The sequence below is a fragment of the Drosophila takahashii genome, chromosome X, assembly GCF_030179915.1.
Source record: "Drosophila takahashii strain IR98-3 E-12201 chromosome X, DtakHiC1v2, whole genome shotgun sequence".
Lineage (NCBI taxonomy): Eukaryota > Metazoa > Arthropoda > Insecta > Diptera > Drosophilidae > Drosophila > Drosophila takahashii.
In genome coordinates this window covers 2,030,168-2,047,645 of record NC_091683.1, presented here as the reverse complement: position 1 = coordinate 2,047,645, position 17,478 = coordinate 2,030,168, and the positions used below count along the sequence as shown (strand labels likewise).

General features: G+C 40.2%; 5 protein-coding genes across 9 annotated transcripts; 3 read left to right on the top strand and 2 right to left on the bottom strand.

Annotated features, from left to right (window-relative positions):
- Positions 1-5: 5 nt before the first annotated feature.
- Positions 6-2,198, top strand: LOC108058455 (XK-related protein 6). 2 transcript variants are annotated; one of them, XM_070219205.1, is made up of 5 exons: positions 6-378; positions 441-596; positions 717-847; positions 1,058-1,210; positions 2,082-2,198. In XM_070219205.1, exons 1-5 carry the CDS (start codon positions 155-157, stop codon positions 2,090-2,092), a joined length of 675 nt encoding a protein of 224 aa, XP_070075306.1. In that variant the 5' UTR covers positions 6-154; the 3' UTR covers positions 2,093-2,198. The 2 variants fall into 2 exon arrangements, with proteins under 2 accessions (XP_070075306.1, XP_016998678.2); XM_017143189.3 differs by lacking the exon at positions 2,082-2,198 and adding an exon at positions 1,275-1,716 and having other exon boundaries at positions 7-378.
- A 233-nt stretch (positions 2,199-2,431) lies between these two features.
- On the top strand, positions 2,432-5,445 carry CalpC (calpain C). The gene is made up of 2 exons (XM_017143100.3): positions 2,432-3,165; positions 3,637-5,445. The coding sequence occupies exons 1-2, from the start codon at positions 2,432-2,434 to the stop codon at positions 4,973-4,975; spliced, it is 2,073 nt and encodes a 690-aa protein (XP_016998589.2). The 3' UTR covers positions 4,976-5,445.
- Positions 5,446-5,545: 100 nt separating this feature from the next.
- Positions 5,546-8,163, bottom strand: LOC108058405 (uncharacterized). Of its 2 annotated transcripts, none has more exons than XM_017143105.3 (4): positions 8,083-8,163; positions 7,309-7,656; positions 6,927-7,242; positions 5,546-6,492 (listed from the first exon to the last, which is right to left on the bottom strand). In XM_017143105.3, the coding sequence occupies exons 2-4, from the start codon at positions 7,647-7,649 to the stop codon at positions 6,193-6,195; spliced, it is 957 nt and encodes a 318-aa protein (XP_016998594.2). In that variant the 5' UTR covers positions 7,650-7,656; positions 8,083-8,163; the 3' UTR covers positions 5,546-6,192. The 2 variants fall into 2 exon arrangements, with proteins under 2 accessions (XP_016998594.2, XP_016998596.2); XM_017143107.3 differs by having other exon boundaries at positions 6,927-7,239.
- A 613-nt stretch (positions 8,164-8,776) lies between these two features.
- Positions 8,777-9,433, bottom strand: LOC108058406 (HIG1 domain family member 2A, mitochondrial). Its single transcript, XM_017143108.3, has 2 exons — positions 9,197-9,433; positions 8,777-9,093 (listed from the first exon to the last, which is right to left on the bottom strand). The coding sequence occupies exons 1-2, from the start codon at positions 9,339-9,341 to the stop codon at positions 8,930-8,932; spliced, it is 309 nt and encodes a 102-aa protein (XP_016998597.1). The 5' UTR covers positions 9,342-9,433; the 3' UTR covers positions 8,777-8,929.
- A 1,304-nt stretch (positions 9,434-10,737) lies between these two features.
- Positions 10,738-17,174, top strand: Dsp1 (Dorsal switch protein 1). Of its 3 annotated transcripts, none has more exons than XM_017143103.3 (6): positions 10,738-11,459; positions 13,209-13,667; positions 13,864-14,025; positions 14,087-14,250; positions 14,363-14,537; positions 14,702-17,174. In XM_017143103.3, exons 1-6 carry the CDS (start codon positions 11,436-11,438, stop codon positions 14,882-14,884), a joined length of 1,167 nt encoding a protein of 388 aa, XP_016998592.1. In that variant the 5' UTR covers positions 10,738-11,435; the 3' UTR covers positions 14,885-17,174. The 3 variants fall into 3 exon arrangements, with proteins under 3 accessions (XP_016998592.1, XP_016998590.1, XP_016998591.1); XM_017143101.3 differs by having other exon boundaries at positions 13,185-13,667; XM_017143102.3 differs by having other exon boundaries at positions 10,740-11,459; positions 13,206-13,667.
- Positions 17,175-17,478: the final 304 nt, after the last annotated feature.

Below are 17,478 nucleotides of genomic sequence, written 5' to 3'. Positions count from 1 at the left end.
ACCACTAATTTTGGAGACCCACTAAATTCTAAATTATTTAAATTTAATTTAGTAGAATTGATCGTAAAAAGCAACTTTCCGGGCGTCGTCAGCTACCGAAATATGCGGATTATGATGTGTGCAATATCATAGTGCGGAGAAAGCGAATGTCACGATGGAGTCAGACGAAAGAACGCAGGTGGACGCCCTGATGGAACCGATCTCAAGATTGAGTATGCTGCTCACTGGGTTCTCGATTTTCTGGCGGTTCGTTTCCATTTTCATCAACTGGGGCCTGGCCTACGAGTATTGGATGGAGGAATCCTACGGCTACTGTGCCTGGACGATCGGCTCGATCGTGCTGCCCATGACGGTCACATCGGTTATCTATATACACACGTAAGAAAACAGAGGTTCTCCAACCAACAGCCGCTAAAATGAGGTTTATTGTTCAATTTCAGTCTAAAAGCCGGCCATTCGGGGGAGAAACGCATCCTGGAAAGGGGATTATACTCAAATGTGGTGATCTCGTACCTCTTTCGCGATGCCTACTCTCTTAATTATGCACTGAAATATACGGAGGCGAAAAGGCGGGATGATCAGCAGGAGGAGATCAGGTGAGTTGTGGATCTCGTCGGCCTTTACATTCCAAAAACAGCCAGTGATTTTCCATTTGTAGTGTTGGAATTTTCATATGATTTTAATTTAATGGTTTCTTAACTCTATATATTTTTCAGATATTATCAAAAGCTTATGACGGAAGAGTGCAATGTCAGCTTTGTCCGCCTTTTCGATTCGTTCTTGGAATCCGCACCGCAGAAAATATTACAGCTCGTCATAGTACTGCGATCGATCAAGGACTTTACATGTAAATTCAGTTTAAAATTATTTCCGAATTATAGAGTAGTATTTATATTTAAATATCCTCCAAAGTAAAGTTATTATAATATTAAATTTATATAGAGCTTAACTTGCAAGTTGATTAATTATTTTAGTTTATTTACCTAAGCTTTACATATCCGGAGATAGTAAAATTCAGTACATGCAAATCTAATTAATTATTGAATTATTTTTTCAGACTATCGCCTGATCGCCTTCGTCGTCTACTTTGGGAACATAGCGTGGTGCATCCAGGCGTACAATCACTCCAATCGCCTGGTGCAGTTGGACAAACATGATATTGCGGCCAAGGGACGATTTCTGCAATTTCTCTTCCTCCTCTGTCTCACTGGTTAGTGTTTAGTATTAGTATTTATAAGTAGTTTTTGCTTTGTTTTTTAAATATTATTTTGTAGTTTCTCGAACGCTTTGCATCGCGTATGTGGCCAGTCTCTTTCCCATCGAAACACTGATTATTTGTGCTGCGCACGCTTGCTTTTGCGGCACCATTGTATTTTTCGTGGACTCCCCAATGATCGCCGAATCCCGCTTTATGAACTACCTGTACTGCCTTTGCTTTGGCGTAGTCTACCTTTTTATTTTTACGCCCGTTAAGGATGCACCGACCAAGTATAAATACGCCTCATACCTTACATTCTGCCTGCTGCAAAACACATTTGCCTGTGCTTTGTTCATTCCCCTGTATCTCTCCATTGCCATTATTGCCTTGTATATAGTCGGCATCGTGCTGATCGTATTCTATTACACTTACTGCCATCCCAATACCATAAGAACTTATTTTTAATGTAGCATTACTTTGTAGAATAAACCTTTTTTCTGCCCATATTCTCATATTATATTTTTTAAAAAATATACAATCATATATTCGATTTTACTGACTTTTATATACCTACATATAATATCATATTATGATTCGATTTGCTTTCCTTGGCTTTTCCTATCGATATTTTAACCATCGATATACTATTTAAATAGTAAGCTTTTAACTATTTGTAGTTAGTTAGTATTATAGTTTATTTCTAGGTACCAGTTGAACAAATAAAAAACATAAATTTATATTCCTAATTTTCGTTTAAAAATATGTTGATATAAATTATTCTTAATTGCAAGTTAAATATATTTTATATTTATCCTAACTCTCATGTTTATTACTTTCAATGCATTTAAATCAAAATCAAAATTAATTATTATAAATAATTTAGGCATAGGCTAGGCACTGAATCTAATTGCGCATGCGCAACGATCGTAAATGGTCAAGTATCTGGAACCAGTTGGAATCGGAATCGTGATCGGTCTCTGAGCCATGGAATTTCGTATCGTTTCGGGCCCAATTAAAACGGTTCCCGAACCGAACCGGTTCGGACTCTCAGCTAGACTTGGCCCAGCTAGTTGGCATTGTATATTTTTCATGCAGCTCGTTAACTTTCACTTCGGTTACAAGGGGCGGAGACCAAGGCAAAGGCAAAGGCAAATCGCAATAGGATCGAGAAAACAATTAAGGATCGAAATTCAAAATCGGGAGTGATGTGAATGCGATATACTGGCCAAGATAATGGCATCCAAATACGAGCGCATATTGAGCGATTGCAGGGCGAAGAACGTGCTGTGGGAAGACCCCGATTTCCCCGCGGTTCAGTCGTCCGTCTTCTATTACCAAACGCCCCCCTTCACCTTCCAATGGAAACGTATAGTGGATCTGGCCATGGATAATGGATCTGGCTCAGGATCGGGATCTGGATCAGTACCGGTGTTCCTCAATGAGACGGCCGAATTCGACGTGGTTCCTGGCAAAATGGGCGATCGCTGGCTGGTCTCCTGCCTGGGGCTGCTCAGTTCTTTGAGGAATCTCTTCTACCGGGTGGTGCCCGCCGATCAGACCTTAACCAATGCCCACGGCGTCTTTCGCTTCCGCTTGTGGTGGTGCGGCGAATGGGTGGAGGTCCTCGTCGACGATCGACTGCCCACCATCAACGGTCGTCTGGCCTTCATGCAGCCGCAGGCATCGAATTGCTTCTGGGCCGCCCTGCTGGAGAAGGCCATTGCCAAGCTGCACGGCTCCTACGAGGCGCTCAAGTATGGAACGCGATCGGATGGACTGACGGATCTCCTGGGCGGCGTTGTCCGGCAAATGCCCATCCTGGCGGACAACATACGGCCGCAGACGCTCAAGGAGCTGCTGACCACCACCTGCATTGTCACCTGTCTGGCCGACAAGGGCGCCACCGTGGCCAAGAAGAACCTGGCCGAGCGAATGCCCAACGGGATATTGGTGAACGTTAACTACAGGTAACTATGGGTTCTTATCTTTAGTGTCTCATAGATCACTTTCAAACAAATTCCCATCAAAGATATGTTTTTATGTGATATTAATATATAATACACCTGATTCCTTTTAATTTTCATAAATGGTAGCCCCTATATCATGTTTTCATATATTATATCTTGAGTTTCTCATGATACCGAACAAATTCCCATCAAAAGCTATGTTTTTATGTGATATTTATACATAGTACACCTGATTCCTTTTCAATTTTATAAATTTTAACCCCCATATCATATTTTATATATATTATATCTTGAGTTTCTCATACTTTCAAACAAATTCCCCTCAAAGCTATACTTTTTATGTGATATCTATACATAATATACCTGATTCCTTTACATTTTTATAATTTGTAGCCCCTATATCATGTTAATATTTTCAAAAAAAGAATTCCAAATTATTATTATGTCATATTAAAACTGAAATAATTGCAGACTCTCCAGCCTGGACAAGGTGAAGACCCTGATGGGGGACTCGGTGCAGCTGGTGTGCCTGAAGGACACGTTCTCGAGCAGGCCGTTTGGCGAGAAGACGCACTTCCTCGGCGACTGGTCGCCATCGTCGAAGACGTGGGAGCGCGTTTCGCAGGTGGAGCGGGCGCGTCTCATCCGCCAGCTGGGTCCCGGCGAGTTCTGGTTGTCTTTCTGCGATTTCGTCGAGATCTTCACCACCATGGAGGTGGTGTACCTGGACACGGAGACCTCCCAGGACGAGGAGATGCTCAAGAGTCGGCCGCTGCATTGGAAAATGAAGATGCATCAGGGTCAATGGAAGCGAGGCGTCACCGCCGGTGGTTGTCGCAATCACGAGTCCTTTCACATCAATCCCCAGCTGCTGATTGCGGTGCAGGATCAACAGGATCTGGTGGTGGCGCTCAATCAGCACACGGCCGTCGAACCGAAGGTCATTGGGTTCACCATGTACAACTGGGATGGCGACTACTTGCTCAGCGAGTGCCTGCAGAAGGACTTCTTCAAGAATCACGTCAGCTTCCTCAATTCGGACTATGGCAATACGCGGCACGTCAGCTATCATACGCACTTGGAGGCGGGCCATTATGTGCTCATTCCGACCACCTATGAACCGGCGGAGGAGGCCCATTTCACGGTTCGCATCCTGGGCACTGGATCGTTTCGTCTCTCCTGTTTGGAAACGCAGACCATGATCCTCCTCGATCCATTTCCGGCGCTCAAGAGCTCGGAAAGCGATCGATGCTCGGGTGTAGGTGCTCCAGGTGCTTCAGCTGGCCAAAAGGTGAAGAGCGTGTGCCAGTACGAGCCCGTCTACATGCAGCTGGCCGATGAGAACAAAACGATCAACTGCTTCGAGCTGCACGAACTGCTGGAGGCCTGCCTGCCCAACGATTATATCAAGGGATGCGCCAATATCGACATCTGCCGCCAGGTTATCGCCTTGCAGGACAGGAGCGGAAGTGGGAGGATTACCTTTCAGCAGTTCAAGACCTTTATGGTGAATTTGAAGTCCTGGCAGGGCGTCTTTAAGATGTACACCAAGGAGAAGGCAGGCATTTTGCGGGCCGAACGACTGCGAGATGCCCTGTGCGACATTGGCTTTCAGCTGAGCACCGACATCATGAACTGCCTGATCCAGCGATATATCCGCAAGGATGGCACCTTGCGACTGAGCGACTTTGTGTCCGCCGTCATCCACCTGACCACTGCCTTCAATCAGTTCCACCTGAAGAACTACAGCCAGGTGAACGTCATCGAGGTCCATCTGCACGACTGGATAAAAAGCATCCTGAGCTGCTGAATGAATTTCTGTCTTTTTTTTTCGAGAAATCTTAAGATTCTATTTGTTTAACATAAGGATAAGGATGCGACGGAGCCAGTTTCGCTTGATTACTATCTTTAATCTATAACTATGTTTTTTTGTAACCCATAAACTTAAGATTTCGTTACGAAGATTCTTAATTCTAAACTCTTGGCTTTAACCCAATTCATGTTCGTTTTCTCGACCATTTGTTCAATTTAATTTAATTTTAATTTAACTTGCGAACGAGAAGACGGCCTTTAATAAGTTGTAAACTCCCTAAAACAGCTAAAAGGGAAACCCCTACACTCATAGAAATTTGTTTCTAAAATTTAGAAATCTCGCCTTTTAATTTGTTTTAAGAAATTTAGCCTTTAAATCTAGAAGTTTTCTATACTTAAAGGCAATTTTATTAAAAAGAAGAACAAATTTTTTCCATTTCCAAAGGCGAGCTTTCTAAATTTTAGAAATACATTTTTATGAGTGTATAAAACTAAAAACAAATCATATTCTATGTATCTATCCCCGATTTGGCCAGAATTGAGCGAAATCGGTAATGCGGTTGCAGGATTATTGTATGTATATGTACTACTGAGAATTTTATTTATTGTTCTTAACGCTACTATATTAAACGAGCGCTGAAGGCGAGACGTGTTCAGAGTATTTTCAAAATCTACGCATGTTTATTCACTCCTTATCGACGACACCAAGGTAGTTCTATATGCAGATACAATAGTTGGCCTTTCCGATCGGCGATCAGCGATTAGTTCGATTATCTGACGTATAGTTAGGGTATTTTTTATATATTTATAAAAGAAGTGTAGGTGTGTGTGTACAAGCAATTGATAGCGACGCGAGTATTAAGTGTGTGCATTATATAGTACACTAGCGGATATAATCCATAGTAGGCTTAAAAAGTAATTGCATGTGCGCGTGGGTCTCTATAGTAAAATTGGTAACGATTCCAGCTGCAGTTGAAAGTGTACGATCCTGAAACTACATAACTCTGGGCTCTTAAAATCCGATCTAGTTCGAGAAAATCGTAATTGTATCGCAACATATTCCTTAACTGCTCTTGTGATCCTCGAAAACAACAACCCACACTTGTGCATCATCATCACCTCTTAAAATAGTCTAAAATATCAGCGTGTAATCATCACTACGATCTGCAGTTTCCGGATCTCCGCTCAATCCGATCTCCAATTCAAAATTTACATTTACATGGATGTTCCATTTTGGGAGGAGGAGGCATCGCTGATGCGACGGGAGAGCGTCGTCTTGCGGCTGATGGACTTGGAGTTGCCGATCTGATTGCCATTGTAGTTCGATGAGCTCGATCCGCCACTGGTCGGGGTGTCGTTCGAGGAGGAGTCCATGGCCCGCAGCGCAGACCGTTTCAAGGAGCCGGTCACCTCATGTGGCTCCTGGTAGCCCGAGTCCATATCATCGTGGTATGAGTCCATCAACGGCGTGGGATCCTCGTAGTCGTAGTCAACGAAGCCATTGTTGTCAAAGGACTGAAAGAAGGTAAGAATTAAAGATTATATTTTTGGCAAATATATTTTATAAATCCGTTTTTATATAGCCCCACGTTGGGCGCCAAATGTATTATTATATACTTATGTTATAATACTCTGTAAACCATCTATGGAATCAGTCGTATAAATATTTAAAACATTACAAAACATTCACTGTTTTACGTTAAACAAAGTGATTTTTGATCTTGACAATAATTAAAGATCTAAAAATTATTGGGAATATAAATAGCATTTTGATGTATAAGGTTTTAATTTTGATATTTTTGTAAAATCAAATATTGTGTTATGAAAAATATCATCGTATCGCATCCATGTTCTGTATAGTTCTTTATAATACATATATCTTGAACTAAGTAACTCTCTTTCTTCTCTTTTCTTTCTTGTAGATCTATAGATCTATGTAGATCCCATACCTTGACAAATGACTGCGAGTGCTTCTCGTAGCCGCGGAACACTTGGCTGTGCGACTTTCCGCGGTAGTCGACCGACTCGTAGTGCCCGTCCTGGGAGTTCTCGATGATGAAGTGCCGGGTGCCGTGGGGCGTTAGGGTGGCCCACAGGAGACGGCTGTCGTTGACCAGCTGGCTTTGGAGCAAATCCCGGCTGTTGGCCGTGGCGCAGGGATATAGAATTCCGCCGGATGTGAAGGCATTCGACTTGGTGGCCTCGCCCAAAGCATTGATGGCCGTCTGCTTGATATTGGCGTCGTGATACGAGAAGAAGGAGCTGCTAAAGAAGATACAGGAGTGCCTTGATAAGAGATGAACCAGGAATCAAGAAATGATTATAACTTACTCTCTACATCTGATCACAATGAGGGCCAGGAAGCAGCCAAACACAAAGATCCCGATGCAGGACGAGACGAATAGCCAGACATTCTCCAGGCTCTTCGAATCGCTCCTCACCAGCTCCATCAGCGCATTGTTGCCGCTCTCGTTGTGCTGCATCCCATGGCCACACATGAAGGCGGCGAAGCACGGCTGCGTCTCATTGCTGGGCACCAGGATGTCGACCGTCGCCGGCTTGGAGATCAGGAAGGACGGCAGCGGGGGCGGCGGCATCGAGAGGATAAAGTCCGGCGGAGGACCGGCCAACTGGTCACAGCTGCCCACACAGTTTCCCAATAGTACGTTCATGATGAAGCTGAAACATGGGAACATGGGGCAGTCATATACCCACTCTATAGCTCGGCATACTCATGTGTATCTGTGTTGTGTTTAGGATTCATAACACTGTTTTGGGGGTTGGTATTCTACTACTACTACTTTTACTACTACTAACTACGAGTCCACTAGGGGCACTTAAGAAATAACTTATTTTATTGTTATATTTTTATTATAGCCCATTTGAGCTATTACTAATTCTAAAAATATCTCATATTTCACAGCTCCTAGCTTTGCCCTGCTCAAAGCAAACAGAAAATTCCAATGCATCCCGAGGTAAATGGGTATTACGGGTTTTATTACCCATATAAGGATTTTATTAAGGCGAAACACTTTTAAAACCTTTCAGCCCAGTTAACAGGTAATTATGTATAGAATTAATTAATATTAAAAAACAGTTTCGAACCTTTTAACACAATGCCCTGACTTGTGTCAAGGAAATCCCAGTCAGAACTGAGTGGTAGTAACTATCACAAATACATGGCTCTCCTCTCCATCCGAAATGCGCGCGCATCTCCCCCAAAAATGGGTAGAATCAGTTACTTTAGCAATACCTTTAAGTCGGTAGCCAGTTACCCCCGTGCCTTGGGACACACCCAGGTATGCTCATGCATAGGTATATGTTTTCAAAACATTCCATATCTATTATTTTATTTATACAAATCAACGTAATAACATTGAAAGGATTTCTAATCCTTTTCGCTTGAGCTTAAGAAAAAAGTTCCTCTTCAATAAATATAAGATGTTTTTGTTAAATTTGTATAAATAATAAAGCTATCGATATGTTTCCAATTAAGTCTACCTTTTTCGAAAAGGACATTTTCAAATATTAGAGCTTTTCAGGGCTTCTTTTTAGGTTTGGATCTTGGATACCTTGGTAAAGCGTTGTTATTTTTAAAACCTTTATTATAGTATTTCAAATGTTTATTTATAAATGTCAGCGCCTTCTTGCTTTTTATGAGAATCGCAAAAATTACGATCCATCTCCTTTTTTGTATAAGGTTGTATCACAGTTTAAACTATCACATTAAAGTAGCCCCTTAAAAATAAGAACTTAAATCGCCCTCATATCGTATCAAAAAATCGAAACATTACAAAGATTTGGAGGTACATATTTTTTAGTTACTTTCTATATAAAAGAAAACATATATATTTAACATTTATAGCCGTAGGTGGTAGCTTTTGTAACAACGTGCTAAAAAAAAAAACAAAACCGAATTCAAAATTCAGCCTATATATTTATGATCACATAGTTATTTTTTATCAGTGTAAGTCATGACGACGCCGGCAACCAGGGCCAAAACGGTGAATCCCTGAGCGGCGATTCGAGTGCGCATCATCAGCTGGGACATCTTGCGATTGCCAGTGCGAAAGTTGTATAATCCGGCTGTGAGTGCCGCTGTGGTGGCCAAACATCCTGGATGCAAAAAGGCAATTAATCAGTTATAGCGCAAACCATAATGTTTTGTTTACATAACCCAACCAAACCGCCTAATTGAGCGGCAAACGGAAAGACTCACCCAGCGGAACCAGCGGATTCTCCTTTATCTTGCGCTGCAGCTTCTCCTTCGTCGTCTCCACCTCGGCCACGGGTCCCAGGTCCTGGCGCAGTTGGATCCAGTCCAGTTCCTCCTCCGGCAGCGCCACCTGAATTTTGTTCGACATTTCGCTGATATTCCAAGTAAATATTGGCAAAACAGTAGCGCAAACTACAAACAAGTCGAATTCTATTATTGAATTAGAGATGGACCCCGTGACACAAGCGGAAATGCGTGCGTTCACACTGCGCAGCCGATAGTTCTAGGTAAATAGTTGGAAAACACTAAAGTCGAGTAAATATTTAAGATTTATCATTTATTTACAGATTATTATTATTTTTAAATATTGCACCCCATTTAAAAAAATATGCCTATATAAATTATAAATATGAATCGCTGTCCCAGTGTAAACGGAGCATTTCATGGATTCTATTTTTTTAACTAGTGAAAATGTAGAGAATGTTTAAGTTTTGTTTTTATTTATTGTATTTTTAATTAACTAACCAATAAGTCTTTGAACAATTATGATAGTAAAATACAATAAAATATTGAGACAAAAATATAATGTTCTTAAAAAGGCCTGTCAATTATTATTTCATTTTTAATTTTAAAAATTATCACTGCAAATTGGAAACAGAACCCGAAACACGCATAGTTTTTTTTAAGCGAATAAAAAAATGTATAAAACTTAATACATATTTACAAAAAATCATTATTATGCTTAAAACCAAATAAAATCCCCAAACAGTTAATGAGTAGCTTAAAAAAAACAAATTTTTTTAGTGACCGATATAATTGATAAATTTGTTTTTTGGGTTTTTGTGACCTCACTAACACGCTCACACACACACACGGCATGGCTGCATTTTTTTCAACATGCCTCTCTTTCTCGAAACGGGAGAGAAGAAGAGAGAGAAAGGTACAGTCAGACGGGAATATAAAATGAAAATGTGTATGTAGCGGGTCGCTGCGATGTGTATGTGCCGTGTGCTTGCGTTCTATACGTATATGCCTGGTTATGTATCGATGTGTTTGCATTGATGCATATCGTTTTTGTAGAATTCGAATGTACATACGCATAGGCATCCGTACATACTGATGAATGTGGCATGTTGTTATAAATATAATATCTTTAAAATACATTTCTCTTTCGGCAGTAGTTGAAAACGATTTGCGTGTACGCCGTACGTACATATGTACATATGCATACATACCATTTTGTATTTTTCCCACACTCCACCTCCATAGTTTGTCCGTATGTACGGGGCAGAGCGCACAGCGTTTATGTACATACTCGCGTTCGTATGTACATATGCACGAAAGTAACAAGCCAAAAATTTTTATAAGGCCTTTTCCCTCCACCACGTGTATGTACATATGTATGTACCGTATGTATCAACACAAACGGCGCTCTCTCGCTCTCCCCTACGCTCTCGCCCCACTCACACACCCTCAGACGGCTCTCACCGTTGCGCACACAGTTCAACGCATACACATTTGTTCGCTCGTTTAGATTTGGAAGCACAGTAAGCAGAGACGGCAATTCAATTCATTTCATTCGTTGTTGGTACTCTCTGTGTGTGTTTTCAATAAAGCGAGCGGCGCGCGAACGGGCCATATATTCTGTATTCTGTTCTGTATTTTCCGCATCGCATTCGCATTGATACGACACCGTACTGTGTGCTGTTGTGTATAGTGTATGTACCACACCAACAAAACACAGGCGATACGACACGATACAAAGCGTATGCAGCGCTGTTTGTTTATTTTTTACAAGTTAAAACAAACGACAAAACAAATCAGCCAAGCCGCCCGCGTTTCGCGCTGCAAATAATAATAGAAAAAACAAGCGAAAAACAAAAACGTGTGCATTGTGAATTTGAAATTTTCGAATTTTGAGTTTCGAATTTTTGGCTTGTATCGTCGTACACCACCGTACATACATACATACATTTTCGTATTCGTGTGCAATAATCAATACAATACAACGTACAACAAACTGCGTAGAACAGTATTAAAAAAAAAGAAACGGAAAAAAGACAAAACTGGCTCAAGACTTGCGTTCGTGTGCGTTTTACATACACATACAACATAGATTTCTGTGCAAGAAGAAAGAAAGTTACTAATTTGTGGACTAAAAGTGAAGGAAATAGACCAGAGGACTAACTATAAAGCCAATCCACACTGAAAACAATCGGACTCGATCCGATACCGCACAGTTATGGAACACTTTCATCAAATACAGGTAAGCTTGTGTGCAGGTATACGGCGTTTTATTTAAAACGGACACATGTATCACACAAACACACGCATATACAGTCACATAGCCGCGTTTGTGTATGGGTTGCCGCGTTTTGCGTTTAACTAAATCATTTTCCCGCCAAACGAATAAATATAGTTAATAAAATTTAAACATGTTTTGGCACCTGATTTGGTTCCCTTTTTTTTGTTACTTACATACATATGTATGTAAATGTCGGTGCATGATGTACGCTTGTAACACTGCGTCTCGCTTTTGTTTTTAATTAATTAGTAACCAAGTGTGTGAGTAAATGCAATAGGAGCACGCCTATGTACATACGTATGTATGTGCAAGTATGCATACAAACAAAAAACGACGCCGTACAATCAAAATTGTATTTTGCGTGCGCATCCAAGTCCGCCATTTTTCTTATTAGTTTGTACAAGTATACAAATGTATATTTATACCGTTTATAAGAATTGTAAGTGCGCTTCTGTGTGTAAATGTTGTTACATTTATCTGTTTTTCATTTTTAAATATGTATGTATGTGGATCTGTAAGTCTGTATGTATGCTGCCAAACGTTGCCGTAATGCGATGTACGCACGTTTGTTTGTATATATGCAAAAAGTGTATACTACATACATATCTATGTGAAAACCTGAATATGAAGCCCAAAATCACAGCTTGCGTAATCCGAAATTGGCTATATTTTTCCCCCATGTGTGCATAAATCCATATAAATACGTATGTATGTATGTATGTATGTAATATGTATGGGCAAATACTTGGCCAAGCAAATAGTCATGTATGTATTTATTTTTACTTACATTTACATATGCATGTACTATTTTAGCCAGGAATATTATTTAAATTTGGCAAGAAAAACGGCTATTTTCGGCTTAAAAACTATGTGCGCTGTATATTCAGGGTTCATTCATGACGCCCTGGTTTTGCACTTTAGGCCCTGGCATTGGAATCGGAATCAAAGCGAAGAGATAATCCGATCCGATTCGCAAAAAAGGGAACCGGTTCCGATTCCGATTCCGCTTCCTCTTCCCCACAAATACAATGTAGTTCCATTGCACACTTTTTCATGCCCGATTCATGTAAAAGCTTTTTCTTTTATCGCCCGGCGTCAAACAGCTGGTGCGATACTTAATTGTAATTTGTAAACAAATCGAGTAACAAAAATGATAACAAGAGGCCCCCTGCAATGGGAAAATAGTACTTCATTTACTTGTATCTTTAATCTTTTATTGAATAGACATTCCAAAAATTTGCAGTATTTTTTGTAGATGTATAATGATTATCATCTATCTACATGTTTACTTACATGAAAAATTTAAAAGGATAACGCCCTCATCCAAACTAAACTTGAAAATGGGCTATAAACTATGGAAAATACTATATTTTGTTAATTTTAAAGTCAATCTTTAGTTGGGTTTATCTATTTTTAAGAATGGATGTTTGTAGGTCTTCAAAAAAAGGTCCTGTTTTTTTTTTCGGGTTCCCATTGGTAAACAGTCAGTTTTACACATCTGTCAATCGATTTAAATCACTCCCTGGCACTTGATCATCCAGACACAACCATCAATGCTCACTAATTGCTAATCTTAAGGACCCATCTAGTGGTTAGTGCGATGCCAGATTCGAAAAAAAACCGACTGGCATCGCACTAATTGTGCACTAATAATTAAACACCATCAACCAACCAACTATTGATCAGCAAACAATTCAACACTATCAGCAGCAACTGGCTGCTCAGCAACAACAACAAGTACAACAGCAACAGTTGCAACAACACCAGGTGCAGGTCGTGCAGCAGAATCAGCAGCAGGCGCATCAGAATAGCTCCAATACGACAGCCGGCGTGGGCACCCAACAGCTGTTCACATACAAAATGGCCAGCAGTTTTCCGAATCCGGCCACAACGATGGCCCAAGTGGTGGCCACATCGAATGCCGCCGGCACCACGGGCTATGACTATCGCCTAAATATGGCACAAGCGGCCGCAGCAGCAGCCGTTCCAGGGTCCCAATGGTGGTACTCGGCCGCCAATCAGGGCCAGGTCGATGCCAATACAGCGGCGCAACTGCAGCACCAGCAGCAGCAACAGCAGCAGCAGCAGCAACAGCAGCAGCAACAGCACCAGCAGCAACAACAGATGCAACAGCAGCAACAGCAACAGAATGTCATCAATTCGGCAGCGGTAAGTTGGAAAATCTGACATTCTATTAAGTTTTTCTTAACCCCAACTTAACCTTAAAGTAACCTAAACTTAACCCCAAGTTGAAAAGTAACCCAGATCGTACAATCTGTCATTGCTTTACGTTTTTATTAACCCCAACTTAACCCCAATTTAACCCTGAAGTAACCTAAACTTAACCCTAATCTTTAATCCACAGAGCCCAATGATCAGAGGTGGCAAGGCCGATGCCAAGCCCAGAGGCCGAATGACCGCCTACGCATACTTTGTACAAACTTGCAGAGAGGAGCACAAAAAGAAGCATCCCGATGAGACGGTGATATTCGCCGAGTTCTCACGAAAGTGTGCCGAGAGGTGGAAGGTGGGTTTATTAACTTTTTAAAAGTTAAAGTTCTGTAGTTGATAATATTGCCAATCCCCAGACAATGGTCGACAAGGAGAAGAAGCGTTTCCACGAAATGGCCGAGAAGGACAAGCAGCGATACGAGGCGGAAATGCAGAACTATGTGCCGCCCAAGGGAGCGGTTGTGGGACGCGGCAAGAAGAGGAAACAAATCAAGGATCCCAATGCTCCAAAACGTTCATTGTGAGTTCGTAGCAAAATCAATTACAAATTACAAACGACTGCCAGAGATGGCCAGATAATGGATTGCAATAATAAACTGTATCTCCTTTTACTTTATTTGTTCCTCAAATAGGTCTGCGTTCTTCTGGTTCTGCAATGACGAAAGAAATAAGGTGAAGGCACTCAATCCCGAGTTCGGAGTGGGCGACATTGCCAAGGAGCTGGGACGAAAGTGGTCGGATGTGGATCCCGAGGTCAAGCAGAAGTACGAGTCGATGGCAGAACGGGACAAGGCTCGATATGAACGCGTAGGTTTCGGTTTTGGATGAGAAATTATCGGATATGGATATGTGAAACAGGGGTGCTTTACAAAGAAGAATCGGCGTGTGCCCAATGAAAGAGCACCCCTGATATAAACATATACCATTCACACTAGACACACACATTTTACCATTTACCAAACCATTTACAGGAGATGACCGAGTACAAGACGAGCGGGAAAATAGCCATGTCCGCACCGTCGATGCAGGCGTCGATGCAGGCGCAGGCACAGAAAGCCGCGTTACTTGCCGCCGCTGCCCAGCAGCAGCAACACCAGCTGGAAGAGCAGCACGACGACGACGACGGCGATGGAGATGATGACGAGAACCAATAGGTTTAGCAGTAAATACTCTTCACTATTTATACACACGCGGTCGTTGTCACGAGCGAAGGAGCGAAGGAGAAATGAACATGATAACGTTGGTCGATCTATTATCAGGTTGGCGCCAATGTGTGTTGAATATATATTTATATATATAAGGGTGTTTTCTTTTTAGAGGTTCCGTTTTCCGCTAGCGCTAAAACTATCACAATTTGTTCAGTAGTTCATCTGGCAATGCTGTATAATCAATTATAAAATATACCAATTATAAATTTTTTTTCAAAAGCAGTCGTGTGAATCTCGAATGGACTTTATTAAACTTACTCCCATTAAAAAAACAAAGAACGGTGTTAGTGCCTCTTTCAAAATGATTTTTCAACCAGCCAAAAGTCCAGCCAAAAATCCAACTGGCACAGAAATCTCTTGAACTTTCAAAGTAGGTTTTCAAATAAAAACATTGTTCCTAGTGTATTTCGAAAAAACAACACGAAATCTCAAGAGATTCTGTGAAATTTGTGGATTTCTCTTAGGCAAGGGCAAAATCTCTACAGATTTCTGTGATTGAAAAACCAAAGCAAAGCACAAATTGTTTTTTTTTTACCTTTCTTAATTGTGAAAATTTTCGATGGTTAGCGGGTAATGGAACCTCTAAAATACACCTATTATATATATGTAAATGCATATATATAAATAATATATAATTTTTTTTTTTTAACATAAGTAATCAAATTTCCATGAATTATGAAGATAAATCACAAAGAAACCTTTTATAAGTTCTATGTTAAGATGAATACGATTAAGTATGGTTAGATTAAAAGTGACACTCATCTGTCTGCAAACCTTATTTGTGCGCTTCAGTGCTAAGTTTCTCTTCTCCTAAAGTAATAAGAAGAATTATTTTATAAATTGAAGATAAAGAGAAAGAAGAAATTCATCATTATGTCATTCGTTCGTTCTCAGCAACTATGAAGAAGGTTACCACTACATTTATAAATATTGGTACATATTTCCCATTTATTAAAGTTAGATTCACCATAATGAAACTACAATTAATGCGTTCGAGTTTATGTATGTCCCCCAGCAAGCGAAAAGAAAGCGAAACAAACTCAATCAAACGTGATAATGTGAAATACTTAACTCAGTGGCGGGTGATATCTCGATCTATGTTTATTTTTTGACTCTCTAAAACACAAATATTTAAAAACATTTTTAAAAAATTCATTTCATATTTGAATTACTTCATTTACCAGTTCAGTTTGCGATTCTTGAATTTAGAGATCCTCGGAGAGATTTTTGGGTTTGTGTTCATTTGTAAATATATACATCAACTATAATATAGCCACCATCAAGAGATTTGGAAACTAGATCTTAGGTTGTTCAACGTTTTGAGAAGGGAGAAAGGAGGGGAAAGGAAAAACGATATCGGACATTGCAACAATTGTTGACTTGGCCATGTACATACTATTTGAAGTATTATTTAGATGAGACTACGTAGAAATTAACGAGAATCGAGAGCAAATAAAAAATACAAGCCTAATATCTAATATTCTAATATAGAGTATAGAGCGTAGATTTCAGCGGGACTGCAAAGTAATGTAAAAATTGCGTAGTAAGTTTGAAGGGCGAAGTGGAAACTAGTTTTTACACGTCGGTCTTGAGAACCAAACCAAACCCCAATGTTCCAGGCACACAGAAGAAGTGTTTATGCAGATATAAAGGGAGACGTTCCTCCGGCTCTTGTTTTATATTGTATTATTATCAATTGTCAATCGGTTGGATGGATGTTTCTCTTTATATCGCATGTATAAGCTAAGTAGTGGTTAGATATTATAACGTGATAAGAGAGGAGCTGAAACTATGTCTAAGGACGCTGTACCCCTAACTTCGCTCTCCCCACGTTATGAGTGCGCGACGATATGTATATGTATCTGTATATCTATATCTATTTTTTTAGCATCATTTTTGATAGAGAATAACTCGCCACCGAGATTATATTCATTAAAGTGTTTAGGTTAAACCTTTAAATCCTAATTTTCCAATCGCCACACATAATAAATTACTATGAAAATTCCAGTTCCCCTGTGCGCTTTGTTATAAGAACTAAACTAAAACTAAACTATTATAAAATAAACTTTTAGAAATGAGATTCTTTTTTTTACCATGGAATGGAATGATGTGATGTGTGTGTTCTTCAAATCCATTTGTCTTTTCTATTATAATTTGAATGATTAATGGCTCTTGGTACATACATATTAGATGACAAACTTTTATGTTACAAATAATAAAAATCCCTATAAACAGCTTTAGCTTTTATATATTTGATTTCGATAGACACAACACGCTCGGTGGGTTTCTAAACCTAAAATGTGTGAAATACTTTAGCAATACTATGGTAGCCACTAAGAATTCGTTTTTTTTCCTAAGAACTTACCGAAATACTGTAAAAATAGTTTGAAATAAATTAATTTAGCTAGATGTACGCTTGTAAAGGCAAATCAGAGAAACATTTCTTATGAGTTGTTGCGTGCCAAAGGGGTTTTGAGGGGAGTAATTACAAAGTATTTCAAAAGTTAGATGTTAGGACCTTTTGTTTAAATCGGAATAGC

What these genes read in the sequence shown, in the direction of transcription:
- LOC108058406 (XM_017143108.3), bottom strand. Translation starts at nt 9,341, where the DNA reads ATGTCGAACAAAATTCAGGTGGCGCTGCCGGAGGAGGAACTGGACTGG. An exon ending in GAATCCGCTGGTTCCGCTGG is followed by an intron (nt 9,094 to 9,196) that starts GTGAGTCTTTCC and finishes TTTTGCATCCAG; the next exon opens with GATGTTTGGCCACCACAGCG.
- LOC108058455 (XM_017143189.3), top strand. Translation starts at nt 155, where the DNA reads ATGGAGTCAGACGAAAGAACGCAGGTGGACGCCCTGATGGAACCGATC. An exon ending in GATCAGCAGGAGGAGATCAG is followed by an intron (nt 597 to 716) that starts GTGAGTTGTGGA and finishes TATATTTTTCAG; the next exon opens with ATATTATCAAAAGCTTATGA. An exon ending in CTTCCTCCTCTGTCTCACTG is followed by an intron (nt 1,211 to 1,274) that starts GTTAGTGTTTAG and finishes ATTATTTTGTAG; the next exon opens with TTTCTCGAACGCTTTGCATC.
- CalpC (XM_017143100.3), top strand. Translation starts at nt 2,432, where the DNA reads ATGGCATCCAAATACGAGCGCATATTGAGCGATTGCAGGGCGAAGAAC. An exon ending in TTGGTGAACGTTAACTACAG is followed by an intron (nt 3,166 to 3,636) that starts GTAACTATGGGT and finishes AAATAATTGCAG; the next exon opens with ACTCTCCAGCCTGGACAAGG.
- LOC108058405 (XM_017143105.3), bottom strand. Translation starts at nt 7,649, where the DNA reads ATGAACGTACTATTGGGAAACTGTGTGGGCAGCTGTGACCAGTTGGCC. An exon ending in ATTGTGATCAGATGTAGAGA is followed by an intron (nt 7,243 to 7,308) that starts GTAAGTTATAAT and finishes TATCTTCTTTAG; the next exon opens with CAGCTCCTTCTTCTCGTATC. An exon ending in ACTCGCAGTCATTTGTCAAG is followed by an intron (nt 6,493 to 6,926) that starts GTATGGGATCTA and finishes ACCTTCTTTCAG; the next exon opens with TCCTTTGACAACAATGGCTT.
- Dsp1 (XM_017143101.3), top strand. Translation starts at nt 11,436, where the DNA reads ATGGAACACTTTCATCAAATACAG. An exon ending in AGTGTGCCGAGAGGTGGAAG is followed by an intron (nt 14,026 to 14,086) that starts GTGGGTTTATTA and finishes GCCAATCCCCAG; the next exon opens with ACAATGGTCGACAAGGAGAA. An exon ending in ACAAGGCTCGATATGAACGC is followed by an intron (nt 14,538 to 14,701) that starts GTAGGTTTCGGT and finishes AACCATTTACAG; the next exon opens with GAGATGACCGAGTACAAGAC.